At 40.8% G+C, this 14,213-nt stretch overlaps 2 protein-coding genes across 4 annotated transcripts in view; one reads left to right on the top strand and one right to left on the bottom strand.

Annotated features, from left to right (window-relative positions):
• Positions 1-2,084, bottom strand: part of RTN4IP1 (reticulon 4 interacting protein 1) — a 56,230-nt gene extending 54,146 nt beyond the window's left edge. For 2 of the 3 annotated variants that reach the window (XM_077999636.1, XM_015137009.3), the window contains exon 1: positions 320-1,062. In XM_077999636.1, coding sequence (XP_077855762.1) covers positions 320-593 — 274 coding nt within the window. In that variant the 5' untranslated portion in view covers positions 594-1,062. Of the gene's footprint in view, positions 1-319; positions 1,063-1,893 lie in introns of those variants that run through there. The other variant, XM_028847305.2, reaches the window with a different exon arrangement.
• Positions 1,227-14,213, top strand: part of QRSL1 (glutaminyl-tRNA amidotransferase subunit QRSL1) — a 35,630-nt gene continuing 22,643 nt past the window's right edge. The window contains exons 1-3 of the mRNA NM_001257501.1: positions 1,227-1,271; positions 11,581-11,740; positions 12,058-12,156. Of these exons, the coding sequence (NP_001244430.1) occupies positions 1,248-1,271; positions 11,581-11,740; positions 12,058-12,156 (283 nt within the window). The 5' untranslated portion in view covers positions 1,227-1,247. The remainder of the gene's footprint in view (positions 1,272-11,580; positions 11,741-12,057; positions 12,157-14,213) is intronic.

Here is a 14,213-nt window from a genome sequence, read left to right as displayed (position 1 = left end):
GGGTGACAGAGACTCAGTCTCAAAAAAAAAAAAAAAAAAAAAAAAAAAAAAGCTACAGACACAGTTCTCAAGTCTGAACTTACATATTTAAGGACGCATGAAAACAATCAAGCTTATATTTTATCAAGACAAATGGCCAGAAAGATACCCTGGCCATTGCAATTTCAAAAATTTTGGAAATAATATTTGCAGAGGTATTGTTAAAAACCTAAATGATTCATTTGAGTTAACCAAAGAAGCGTAGTCAAATTTTTAAAAACCGCATACCTTATTAAATAATGACTTTTTTAAAAAAAGGTAATGTCTTTTGAAAACTTACTTCTCATATTAACGTCTATAGGATTTACACTGGCAGCGTGAACTTTGACAATGACTTCATTTGGATAGTGTATGATAGGTATCAGCATGTTCTGAGTGAATCGAAGTACTTCATTCTTCCCGTATTTATCTATCACCCAAGCAGGCATGATAGTGCTCCTTGGAGAGGTAGTACTAATCCTTCTAACTGAAGGCTTTTGGACAACTTTGCTTCTCCAGAAGCAAACCGCAGTGCATGCATTTCTTCTAAGTACGTAAGTCTTCAGAAATTCCATTGCAAACACTGGTTGAACGGCGTGCTCAAATTCAAATACACTTGGACTGGATCAAACTCTCACCCCTGAATTCGGTCAAATTCTGCCAAACCACCGGCTAGTTTCAAAATTAAGCATGCAAAACGGAGCATTCGAAAATGAAGCTAATCTAATGGAGAAACTGAAAGAATATGGAACTTTTATTCTGCTCTTCGCATATGAAATGCTCCAATCAACGTTCCAGTCAGTATTCTGTCTATTCTCCTCCCTCCCTTTCACCCTCTCCCCTTCTAAAAAAAAAGGGGGGGGGGATAAAAAAGCAGGTGCGCAAACCCCCTAGATCCCTGCCCTGTCCTGGGAACCTTCGGCGGGACAGGCAGACACCGCTCTCGGTCCAACGCCAGAGAATCGAACGCTTGCCGACTGCCGCCGCGACCCTGACCCGGAATCTCCTTGCCTGCCCGCTCTCCTCAGCCGCCGGGGTGGCTTTACGGCGCCAACCAATCGCCTGCAAAGATCATTTCCTCGGGCTGCAATTAAACCAATCCAAGTACTCGATGTTGAAGGGCTCAGTGACAATTAAAGATGGCTGCGGCCATGTACCATCACTAGCGACCGGTGACCTCTTTTTCCTCCTTGCCTGGCTCCTATGGTGGCAGGCTGGGCACGAGGACCATGCTGGGCCGGACCCTCCAAGAAGTGAGTGGAATTGGCTCGCTGAGGCCCCCGGGAAGGCGGAAAGTTAAGCGGACTTCGTTGACAAAGAGTCCCTGGGCTTTACCACGCATTTTGGCCCACCTCGCTGCCTTCTCTTGAACTGAGTGGGGGATAGGTACCTTTCGGTCCTTGGGATGTACTTGCCGTACCCATTCAGGAGTTAGGGCCTTAGCAGGGAAATCTCTGCACCGCGGATCTGTGGGGTGGTGAATCGGCTTCTCACCATTAGACGTTTGTTCTGGTGTGGGTCGGGCACCGGATGGTCTCGGAGTGGGCTTTGCCAGATAAAGGGGGCTTGCGGGGCCACTTCAGTCTCTCTTCTGTCCCCGACACTTAGCTGCAGTTGTCGCTAAGAAGCCCGGCGAAACTGTAGTTTGCAAAATTCAAACCAGTAATGTTTGGGCTTTTTCAAAGAATTCGTTCTCTAGGATTTACCAACCACTAAGATACCAGGGATTCCCGAACCCGTGTCTCCATTTCCTGGACGTCATGTTTGAACTCTAGGCTGTATTTGTGAACGCCTTCTGGGCAGTTCTTCTAAATGTCACGTAAGCACCCTCAAATTCACTTTAATCAGTGAAGTAATCATTGTAACAGGACTTACCTCTCAACCGCCGTCTTAAAAAACAAAAGCTCTGGTATTTCTGAATTCTTAATAGTCTATTTTTAATGGCACAAATATTCTCTCATTTGCCCTTAGATTCTTCCTCATCTTTCATATCCAGTAAATCATTAAGCCCTGTTCATTCTGTCTTGCAGATATGGCTGGAATCTGCCCTCTCACGTTATGTCTGCTGTTAAGCTTTAATTCAGGTCTTTTTACTTCCTTTTTACTTCCATCACTCAACCTTAGAACTGCCTGCAGGCCAGTTGCTATCAGAGTCACGTGAAGCACCTATTAAAACTAAAGCTATGTCCCACTCTAGACTTAATTAGATCTGTGTGGTAGGTTCAGGAGTATGGTTTAATGGGGGCTTCAGGTGATTTCTGGTAAGAAGTAGGCGCTGAGGACCTAAACTGCCTTCCATCTTCCTTTTTATTCCACCCTAGAAGTTGTCGTTTTGTTTGTTTGTTTGTTTCCCAGCTGGCAGCCTGGAATTATAATTATAGATAGCTGTAATATATAATGAGAACTTTAAATCCACAGGCTTTAAATAATAAATAGTTCCTCCCCAAAATACATTATTATTTTACCATTTTAAATTGTATCGAATCAAATTTTTTCTTTAAAAAATAAATTAATAAATGGACAACACCCAAAACTTGTTTTAAAATTAAATACAACCTATAAAAATATGGTATTTCCTTTTTCTGCCTTTTCCACTGGCAATCTAAGTAACAGAAAGAGACTCTAAAGAAAATATTTATTTTGGGGTAGCAATGCAATGGGAATATGTGTGATATAGTAAACTATGTGCCTACTCAAGGAGGTTGGGGCAAAGGATGTTTTTAAAGACAGAAAGAAAAAGATTACATAAATTATTTTGAATCAGTTATCCTTGGCCACAAGGATCAGTCACAAAGGTGGCATCAGTCCAAGGTTGAATGGCCAGTTGCTGGACAGACATCCTTACAGAAGTACTTGTGTGTGTGGAAGGTTGCAATGGCCTCTGTGCAAGGTTGTGTTTTTTGCAGTCTTATGATTGTTGTTTTTTAAAAAATTTTAATGGGTACATAGTAGTTGTACGTATTTATGGGGCACATGAGATATTTTGATATAGGCATACAATGCATAGTAATCACATCAGAGTAAATGGTGTGTCCATCACCTCAAGCATTTATCATTTCTTTGTGTTACAAACATTCCAGTTATACTCTTTTAGTTATTTTTAAATGTACAATAAATTATTGTTGACTGTAATCACCCACTGTGCTATCAAATACTGTATCTTATTCATTCTGTCTAACTATATTTTTGTACCCATTACCCATCCCCACTTCCCACCCCTACTACTACCCTTTCTAGCTTCTGGTAACCATCATTCTACTCTACCTCCACGAGATCAATTGTTTTAATTTTTAACTCCCACAAATAGGTGAGAACATGGGATTTTGTCTTTCTGTGCATGGCTTATTTCACTTAACATAATGCCCTCCAGTTCCATCCATGTTGTTGCAAATGACAGGCTCTCATTCTTTTTATGGCTGAATAGTACTCCATTGTGTACATGTAGGACATTTTCTCTATCCATTCATCTGTTGGTAGATACTTAGGTTGCTTTCAAATCTTGGCTATTGTGAATAGTGCTGCAAGAAACATGAGAGAGCAGATATGTCTTTGCTATGTTGATTTTCTTTCCTTTAGGTGCGTATATACCTAGCAGTGAGATTGCTGGATCATATGGTTGTGCTATTTTTTTTAATTTATTTTTAATTTTTTTTTTTTAGAGACAGGGTCTCACTGTGTTGGCCAGGTTGGTCTTGAATTATTGGCCTCAAGCAATCCTCCTCTCTCAGCCTCCCAAAGTGCTAGGATTACAGCTGTGAGCCACTGTGCCCAACCAGTAGTTCTATTTTTAGGTTTTTGAGGAACCTCCATACTATTCTCCATAGTGGCTGTAGTAATTTACATTTCAACCAACTTTTCTCTATCCTCACCAGCATTCATTATTGCCTGTCTTTTGGAAGAAGCCATTTTAAGTGGAGTGAGATGATACCTCATTGTAGTTTTGATTTGCAGTTCTCTAATGATCAGTGATGTTGAGCACGTTTTCATATACCGGTTTGCCATTTATATGTCTTTCTTTTGAGAAATGTCTATTCTGATCTTTTGCCCATTTTTAATTTGATTATTGGATTTTTTTTTCCTGTTGAGTTTTTTGAACTCCTTATATACTTCGGTTATCAATCCCTTGTCAGCTGGAGTGTGATAGTTCTTCTTATCAGGCATTCGTGCATGAGAACCCTCTCTTCTTGACCTTCCTTGACTCCATTAGTCAGGATTTTAACACAAGTGACTCTATTTTGATTTTGACAACTGTCATAGCTCCTTAAGTGCTACCTTTTTTAGTGCTACTTCTCTCTGGTGTCATTGAGTGAGCCATAATGAAAAACAACTTTTGCGTCATGGGGGAAAAAGAACTATTCAGGAGAGCTGACCCAGGGGAAGACCCAGAGGTTGCCTTGGCATGATTGCTTTTACTTAATCACTCCTTTAATGAATACCTATTAATGCCTAGCATGCAAAACATTTGGTGGTTATTTCCCCAGCTCTAAAACTACCTTCTGTCTACTTTGTATTTTTTCCACATCACTGTACTGATGCCCTAAATTCTACCAATTAGAGATTAATTAATTCATACAAATTATCTTTCAATTTAGTTATATTTTACATATGTACAGATGCCTGGCAAGGTTGAACGATTTGTTCACCCATTGTTGTAAATTATAACAGTTCAAATTTCTTCATAATACCTTAATTGAGATAATCAGTTGAAGAGGGGAAAATTTGCTGGGAATTAGGGAGAAGGGCTGGAAATGATGGAGGCAATTTGGGGGATGTGAGTGGAGGCTTATGGTAACAGGAGTCCTGGGATTAGGCACAAAAAAGAGGTAAAATGCCAAGTAGGTAAAATTCCTATTTGTAAATTTTACCCAGGTACATTCAGAAAGGGGGAGGAATCTCACTTTTACTTTTGTCTTTTGTGGCATGATTCCAGTGTTTCTAGGAGTGAGGCACCAGGCTAATATTATTAATCCTAAAGTTTAAAGAAGGATATATTCATTTGGCTTCTTGGAGCTTCAACTTTAGAAAAACTAATCATTGCTCTATAGGGAAATCGATTCTAAATTTTAAACAACTGTTATTCATTCAACTAACATTTAGTGAGTACCTCTGTGTTCCAGCCACTGGGGGGTAGCATTAAAGACGGACAGAAGCTCCTGCTTCCTGAAACCTAACATTTTTTTGTGGAAATGCAGCCATTAAACACTTTTTTTTAAAAAAAAAAAAAAAAAAAAGTAAAGGATATAATTTCAGGTAGTATAAGTACTGTGGAGAAAAATTAAGTAGATCATAGTATGATAACTAGTTGGGGGAGCTGGACATTTTAGCTAGAGTAGCCAGGGAAGATTTCTCTGACTGAGTGAATAATACTTAATAGAGACCAGAAGGATATGAAGGGGGAACACTGGGCAGATCTGAGAGAATAGTGTTCCAGGCAGATGGAACAGTAAGTACAAAGACCCTAAAACAAGAGCAAGCTTAACATGTTCGAGGAATAGCAAGAGGGCCAGCATGCCTGGAGAAAAGTGAATGAAGACAGCAATGAGAGAAGAGGTTAGGGAGACAGGTAGGAGCCAAATTGCGGAGAACCTTTGAGGCCACAGTAGGGAGTATGGATTTTATTCAAAGTGTAATGGGAATCTTCTGGAAAGTTTTGAATCTGTGGACATGATCTGAGTTAAAATTTTAAAAGCTCCTTCAGATGACTCTTAAGGATCCATGATCTATAGAAAAGCAAGTAATAAAGTACAAAGACTGACCGGGTGCAATGGCTCATGCCTTTAAACCCAGCACTTTCAGAAGCTGAGGCAGGCTGATTGAGCTCAGGAGTTCAAGACCAGCCTGGGCAATGTGGTGAAACCCTGTCTTTACAAAAAACACAAAAATTAGCTGGGCATGGTAGCGCATGGCTTTAATCCCAGCTGCTCAGGAGGCTGAGGTGGGAGGATCACTTGAGCCTGGGAGGCTGAGGCTGCAATGAGGCGAGATCACATCAGTGCACGCCAGGCTTGGCAGCAGAGCAAGGCCCTGTCTCAAAAAAAAAAAAAAAAAAAAAAAAAAGAGCAAGAAAGCATTTTAGAAGCCTGTTGCATTGGCAAGAGATAGTGGGAGTGGATATTGTTTTTAAAGTTAGGGTTTGCAGATGTTTTGGATATGGGGTTTGAGGGAAAGAGAAGAATCAAGGTTTTACTTAGGTTTTAGGCCAGGGCAGTTGGGGAAATGTAACATCAAGATGGGAAAACCTCTAAAGGGAACATGTTTGGAATGGGAAGGTTATCAAGAGTTTTGTTTTGGATGTGTTAATTTTTAGATGCCTCCTAGATATCCAAGTGAAGATATCACTTAAGCAGCTAGATACAAGAGTTCAGAGCTCAGCAAAGAGGCTAGGTGAGAGATATACATTGGCCAGAGTATAGAAGATAATTAAACCTATAGGGCTCGATGAGATTACCTCAGAAGTTGAGTGTAAAAATAGAGGAAGACCTAAAATTCCAACATTTTGGAGGTCAACAATAGGAAGTAAAGCCAGCAAAAGAGACTTGAAAGAATGCCCAGTGAGACAGGAGGAAAAGCCAGGATGGCATGGTGTCCTGAACACAGAGAAGAAGTGTTTCAAGGAGGGAGTGGTCACTTGTGTTGAATGCTACTAAGGAGTACTGTAAAATGAGGGCTGGTACTGACCAGTGGGTTTAGGAATGTGGAGCTTGCTGGTGATCTTGACATGCAATTTCAAGAAGCAAGAAGGCAAAAGCATGAATGGACTATGTTAAAGAGAGGATGAATACCTGTCCCTGGAATACTCAGCCTTCAAGAGCTCTCCTGTACCTTCAGTGTTTATCAAGGCAATTTTTTTTTTTAAAGACCCTTCTTTTCTGGCCGGGCACAGTGGCTCATGCCTGTAATCCCAGCACTTCGGAAGGCTGAGGCGGGCAGATCACAAGGTCAGGAGTTCGAGGGCGCATACCTGTAATCCCAGCTACTCAGGAGGCTGAGGCAGGAGAATCGCTTGAACCCGGGAGGCGGAGGTTACAGTGAGCCGAGATCGCACCACTGCACTCTAGCCTGGACGACAGAGCGAGACTCCGTTTAAAAAAAAAAAAAAAAAGACAATTCCTTTCCTAAGTAAACCTCTAATGCTGTCTGTTCAGTTAATTAAAATGTCTCCACATCGTTACAGATAAATAAATGCCAAAGTGTCTTGCATAGAGAGTAATTACACAGGTTGAACATCCCTAATCTGAAAATCTGAAATGCTCCAAAATCCAAAACTTTTTGAGCACCAACATGATTTTCAAAGGGCGTGTTCAAAGGAGATGCTCACTGGAGCATTTTAGACTTGAGATTTTTGGGTCAGGGATGCTCAGCTGGAAAGCATATAGTACACATAGAGGACTCCAAAGTCTGAAAATATCCGAAATCTAAACACTTCTTGTGCCAAGCATTTTGGATAAGGGATACTCACCCTGTAGTATAGTAAGTAGTTCAGCGCATGAGTGTTGGAAACAAGATCAGTCCTCAGTTGAATCCCAGCTCTGCTACCTTTTTTTTGTTTTTTTTAGACAGAGTCTCACTCTGTCGCCAGACTGGAGTACAGTGGCGCAATCTCTTCTCACTGCAACCTCTGCCTCCCGGGTTCAAGCGATTCTCCTGCCTCAGCTTCCCAAGTAGCTGGAACTACAGATGCCTGCCACCACGCCCAGCTAATTTTTGTATTTTTAGTAGAGACGGGGTTTCACCATGTTGGCCAGGATGGTCTTGATCTCTAGACCTTGTGATCAGCCCGCCTTGGCCTCCCAAAGTGCTGGGATTACAGGGGTGAGCCACCACGCCCAGCCAGCTCTGCTGCTTTTTAGTTATGTGACCTCAGGTAGGAACTTCAGTTTTTTTAAATCTGTAAATGGAGATAATAATAGCTTCTCAGTGTGGATGTAAAGATTAAATGATATATTAAGCACCGAGGACAATGCCTAGAACTAAGTACTACCTATTATTAACATTAATTTTGTTACAGGGACAAAATTACTAAATTATATGTATTTGCATTTTTCCCTTCCCTTACTTTCTAAGAAGAGTGGTTCCTGAGCAAGGTTTTGAAATTTTTCTAAGGAGGTATATTAATTGTCTATGGCTGCATAAAAAATTACCATAAACTTTGTGGCTTAAAGTAACATAATCTCAGGATCTCACAGTTTTCTGGGTCAGAAGTCTGGGCATGAAGTAACTGGGTTCTCTACTCAGGGTCTCACAAGGCTGAAATCCACGTGCTGTAGTTGTACTGCAAGGTATTGCCAGGGCTAGAGTTCCATCTGAGCTCCAGCCCTCTGGACCTCATTGGTTTTGGCAGAGTTCATTTCCTGTGGTGGTGGAACTAAGGTCCCTTTTTCTTGCTGGCTGTGTGGATAGTAAAGTAAGTGAGCTGAGGGCTGGAGACATGGGATGGCTGGAATTGACATTTTGGAGATCATACGGATGTTAGTAATGTTGTATGTAGTCTGGGCAGTAACCAGGAGAGTTGGCAACTGGGGTGAGGTGAAGGAAAAGTTTGTGTGAAGTGAGGTCAAAGAACTGAAAAATCAGGTGTTGGTGTACATGGACTTGAAATTTGACGGGAACAAGGGAGAGGATAGGAGCAATAGTAACGAAGATGACAGTGCGCTAGGCAACAAAATTGTCAATGGATGAAAAGTAGTACCAGAAAGGCTATAGGTCAACACACCAGGGAGTGTGGTGTCATCTCCCAAGGCATGTGCTTCGGGTGAGCAGGATGTTTGAGAGAAGAGAAGCATTGAGGAACAAGGAGATCATCTGTCCCATCTCCCAGTCTGAACTGTGTGTTATGTGGTAGGTAGGTGCTAAACAGGAGAAGCAGTGGCTGCCAGGGAAGGCCTAGTTTCCATTAGAGAAAAGATGTGCCAGAGAGAGAATTTTTTTTCTTTTAACAAAAACTTAGAAGTTAACTTCGTTTTATATTCAGATGTGACATCTGCAGTTTCGTCCCGGGGAACTGTATATGTGATTTATATTTCCTGCTTCTTATGCTTGGTCCATTTAGCTGATTAGCATCTTTATTTTCACTTCTCTTTTCCGATTCCCTTATTGATTTTGTTTTTCTCAAATCTAGAGTTCCTAAAAATGGTCTCAATGAAAATCGGCACCATTTCCAGTGAATACTCCTAGACAATCTTATTTTTTGCCGTTCAGTCACAATTGTAACACCTTAGCTTTTATCCTCAGACCAGTCTGGAAGCAGCTTGAGGATAGTAGACATTAGGGGACTTGAGAGGAGTCAAGGAAGGAGAGAAAGTGGCAGATGCAATTTTCCTCATTATTACAACTTAGCCATGGGATGGACCTGCCTACATATGTTTGTCTCTCTAGCTCTGGGTTTTTGCTAGTTCTAACTCTCTTCCACTCAGCCTGCTAGCATCTTTGTTCTTCCCATTCCATATACATGATATTAAAACACACTGCTCTCTTTTATTCTTTCTACCTTCTTTCTTCTAGAGGGTTTACATTTCTTTTCTTTTCTTTATTTCTTTATTTATTTTGAGACAAAGTTTCGCTCTTGTTGCCCAGATTGGAGTGCAATGGCACGATCTTGGCTCACTGCAACCTCCGCCTCCTAAGTTCAAGCGATTCTCCTGCCTCAGTCTCCCGAGTAGCTGGGATTACAGGCATGCGCCACCACACCTGGCTAATTTTATATTTTTAGTAGAGACGGGGTTTCTCCATGTTGGTCAGTCTGGTCTCCAACTCCCAGCCTCAGGTGATCTGTCTGCCTTGGCCTCCCAAAGTGCTGGGATTACAGGCGTGAGCCACCGCACCTGGCCAAGGGTTTACCTTTCATACAAACCATTCGACAAACTCTCTCTTCTTGTTACTATAAAAGTCACTTACTTAAGTCAGACCTCGCTGCCCTCCCCATCCCTGCAGCAGTCCAGCAGCCTCCCCATGGAAGTCCTTTTCCTCTTGTCGGTGAGCATTAGGGATCCTCTTGATGACCTCTTCCCACTGCTTGTTGCATTTAAAACCCTCAGCCCCAAGAATGCCATTGCTTTGATGATTTACTCAGTAGCTGAGAGCAGATCATTTGGAGATTTTCCGCTCAAATGCAAACTTCTGTTTCTTGGTACATATGGGACACGTGAAAATACTGTCAGCTTGGAGGACAACCTAAGCTTCCAATAGAGTAGAGATAGAAATGGAGAAGACTGTATATTATGAAGTCATACTGTCCCTTACTATTTGTTTGCCTTTGGACAAATCACTCCAGGTCTCTGAGCTTCAGTTTCTTCATCTGTCAAATGAGATAAACAGTACCTAACTTGTGTGATTGTTTTTTGGTTTTGTTTTGTTTTTTGACAGAGTCTGGCTCTGTCACCAGGCTGGAGTACAGTGGCGCAATCTCAGCTCACTGCAACCTCCGCCTCCCAGGTTCAAGTGATTCTCCTGCCTCAGCCTCCCAAGTAGCTGGGACTACAGGCACGCACCACCACACCTGGCTAATTTTTATATTTTTAGTAGAGACGGGGTTTCATCATGTTGACCAGGATGGTCTCGATCTCCTGACCTCATGATCCGCCCGCCTCGGCCTCCCAAAGTGCTGGGATTACAGGAGCGAGTCACTGCACCCAGCCAGTGTGGTTGTTTTAAGGGTTAAATGAAGTAATAACGCATGTAAAGCAACAGTGCCTGACTCTTAGAAAATACTTGGTAAATACTATTCCTTCCCCTGTTCTCCTTTTCTCTCAGCTCCCATCTAATCCAATTATCTTTTCATAAAATCTCCAAAGTTTTGGTGTCATCTTTTACTTCTTGTTATTCATCCCTTTTATCTGATTAGTAAGTACATGTTATTATTACTTCCTACAGGAAATATTAGACACCCATGACTCCATCTCAGGCCCTACTTCCTGTCAATATACACTGGTATTCACTACTTCAGTCACTTTTGGTGTAGTTTTTTTTTTTTTTAACTCCTTCTTTACCAGCCTTCCTAATGTCTTCCCTAAAGACAGAATTTCAGAAAAGTTTGTTTTTAGTTTGTCTTTGAACCTGTATTTTATAAGCATTTCTCTCAATTCATAGTGTCTCTTACTTGAACTCCACAATAGGTATAAAGATCTTATTTAGAGAGCCATAAAAATCCTGCAGTGCCTTGTCCAGTTCACTTCTCTTTTTTTCTCTCTGGACTGCCTGTGTTGCAGCTAAGCTACCCTCTGTACAGAATCTGCCTTCAGCCATCCTTCACCCATGCTGTGCCTCAACTCCCCCTGGACAGGATGGTTTACCTGACTTATTGCTGTTGTTTGTACAGCCTGACTTTAAAACCAAAAGTTAGCTAAGGAGAAGAATGTCATGTCCTCCACCTCTCCTCAAGCTGATCAGTGCATCACCCTTCCTCCACTACACTAAGTGTTAGAGGTAATAGGTTCTGTTGATTTTGAACCTAAGCCTCACTTTAAAATGTTATACTTAGCCACTCCATCACCCCTACCCCCACCAACATAACATTTGAAACTTCTGCAGACTCAGTAAAAGGTTTTTGAATTGTATACACTATAGGTTTCTGCGGCACTGAAACAAGGCCAAATTACACCAACAGAGCTCTGTCAAAAATGTCTCTCTCTCATCAAGAAGACCAAGTTTCTAAATGCCTACATTACTGTGTCGGAAGAGGTGGCCTTAAAACAAGCTGAAGAATCAGAAAAGAGATATAAGAATGGTAAATTGCTTTTAACTATACTTAATTGTTGTATCTCCAGAGAAGGAGTTTAATTGGTTGTAGTAGTCTCCATTTGTCAAGTGAAGCTTTCAACATAAAACGTAGCCTTATTTAAAGAACTTGCCATGAGGATAATAAAAATGAGGGTAATGGCTATGTGATGCTTTATACTGTCCAACTGTATTAATTTCTGCCATAAATTTGATTTCTGAAGAAGTATCTTTGCCAAAAACTAGTAGTTCCTGTTATAACATGTATTCATGTATCTTTATATTTGAAACTCTCTCCTTTGTCACTCTTTTGGCTTTTTAATGCAGGACAGTCACTTGGGGATTTAGATGGAATTCCCGTTGCAGTAAAAGACAACTTCAGCACGTCCGGCATTGAGACAACGTGTGCATCAAATATGCTGAAAGGTGAAGTTTAACTCATCAGAGCATTGACACTTTTGTAAAAATCGGTATTTTTTGCTTTAAGGATAATAAAGTACCAAGATAATTTCAGACTAATTATATCTTTGAAGGAAATATTTAGAATATAATATCACCTTTTTTACTATTTACTCTTTCAGAATGCAGAATTTTTCTTTAGAGGTAGGCCAGCTTAATGAATACTATTTCAGAAGTTTTCAAAGATTCTATTAAATTTAGGAAGACTCAATTCAATAACTAATTACCAATCGGGTGCTTGCCTGTAGTCCCAGCTACTGGGGAGGCTGAGGTGGGAGAATCACTTGAGCTCAGGAGTTTGAGTCCAGCCTGGGCCACATAGTGAGACCCCATCTCTAAAAAATGAAATAAAAAACTGATTACTGTAAACACACTATATAACCTCTACCTTCAGCTAATTGATAACATGGGAATAAGTGTGAACTGGCTATCATCGATACCCTTCTCTTGTAGATGATGTGAGGATTCATTAACATCTACTGGCCAGTTATTTTTTATTTTCTGATTCCTCTCTTATAGCACAGTATGGCAATGTTTAGATTTATTCTTTAGAGTTCGGTCAAAAGAAAGCAGGTTTATCAAGATATTTGGATCCTAGGAAGAAACAGAAATAGAAAAAAGGTTATTCAGAGTACTATAAGCTGAAAATAATATTCTATGAGGAATATGCCCCACCTTCCTCTAATATGCAGACTGTTGTTCATTATTTTGGAATGTATGCTACAGCTTTTCAATAGCCAGAGAAAATTTTAGTTGAAAATAAAGATCTATTTCTACTGGAAATACATAAAAATTACTGTGTGGTATAACATCATCTGAGAAGAAACAGTCAAGTACAGTGAGCAAAATAGAGATTTATTATTTCAAAAATACTGGGTACATCTCTGACTATCATGCAATATTTTGTAGAACTAACTGTTAAAGTCTGTTTTTAGATTATAAAAATAGTGAATGCACAGACTATCTTTGGAAAACATACATTTAACAGTAGAAAAAAAATTACTGGAAGAAAGTACAACTGATTATTTAAATTAGGAATAATTAAGGCATATCATTATGAATTGCTTAATTGCAGTTTAGACTCTTTTTTTTGTTTTTTTTTTGTTTGTTTAAGACAGAGTCTTGCTCTGTCACCCAGGGTGGAGTGCAGTGGCGCAGTCTTGGCTCACTGCAACTTCTGCCTCCTGGGTTCAAGTGATTCTCCTGTCTCACCTCCTGAGTAGCTGAGATTACAGGCATGCGCCACCACACCCAGCTAAATTTTATACTTTTAGTAGAGACAGGGTTTCTCCACATTGGCCAGGTTGGTCTCAAACTCCTGACCTCAGGTGATCTGCCTGTCTTGGCCTCCCAAAGTGTTGGGATTACAGGCATGAGCCACCCCGCCCAGCCGACTCTTGTTTCTTACATATGATTTGCATGTTCACTGTTTTGTTTCCTGTAAAAAAATAACTGGCCTTTTGGCAGGAACCACCATCATACAGTAATTCACCAAAATGATGAACACAAAGGGAAAGAGGAGAGGCCCCAATACGTGTTTTGTAGGCCTTTTAGAAAACAAGGAGTTGTTTGCCACATACATGCAAACCTGTAAGAAAGGTGATGTTGTAGACATCAAGGGAATGGGTACTGTTCAAAAAGGAATGCCCCACAAGTGTTACCATGGTGAAACTGGAGAGTCTACAGTGTTCCCCAGCATGCTGTCGGCATTGTTGTAAATAAACGGGCAAGATTCTTGCCAAGAGAATGAATGTGCATATTGAGCACAGTAAGTGCTGTAAGAGCCGAGATAGCTTCCTGAAATGCATTAAGGAAAATGATGAGAAAAAGAAGGAAGCCAAAGAGAAAGGTACCTGGGTTCAACTGAAGCCTCAGCCTGCTCCACCGGGAGAAACACACTATGTGAGAACCAGTGGGAAGGCTCCTGAGCTGCTGGAGCCTATTCCCTGTGAATTCATGGCATAATAGGTATAAACAAATAAAAGACTTCTGGACTGTAAAAAACAATAATAGTAACTAAATTT

Source organism: Macaca mulatta, chromosome 4 (assembly GCF_049350105.2).
Source record: "Macaca mulatta isolate MMU2019108-1 chromosome 4, T2T-MMU8v2.0, whole genome shotgun sequence".
NCBI lineage: Eukaryota > Metazoa > Chordata > Mammalia > Primates > Cercopithecidae > Macaca > Macaca mulatta.
The sequence above is the reverse complement of the archived record's forward strand: the minus strand, read 5'-3'. Positions and strand labels throughout refer to the sequence as shown.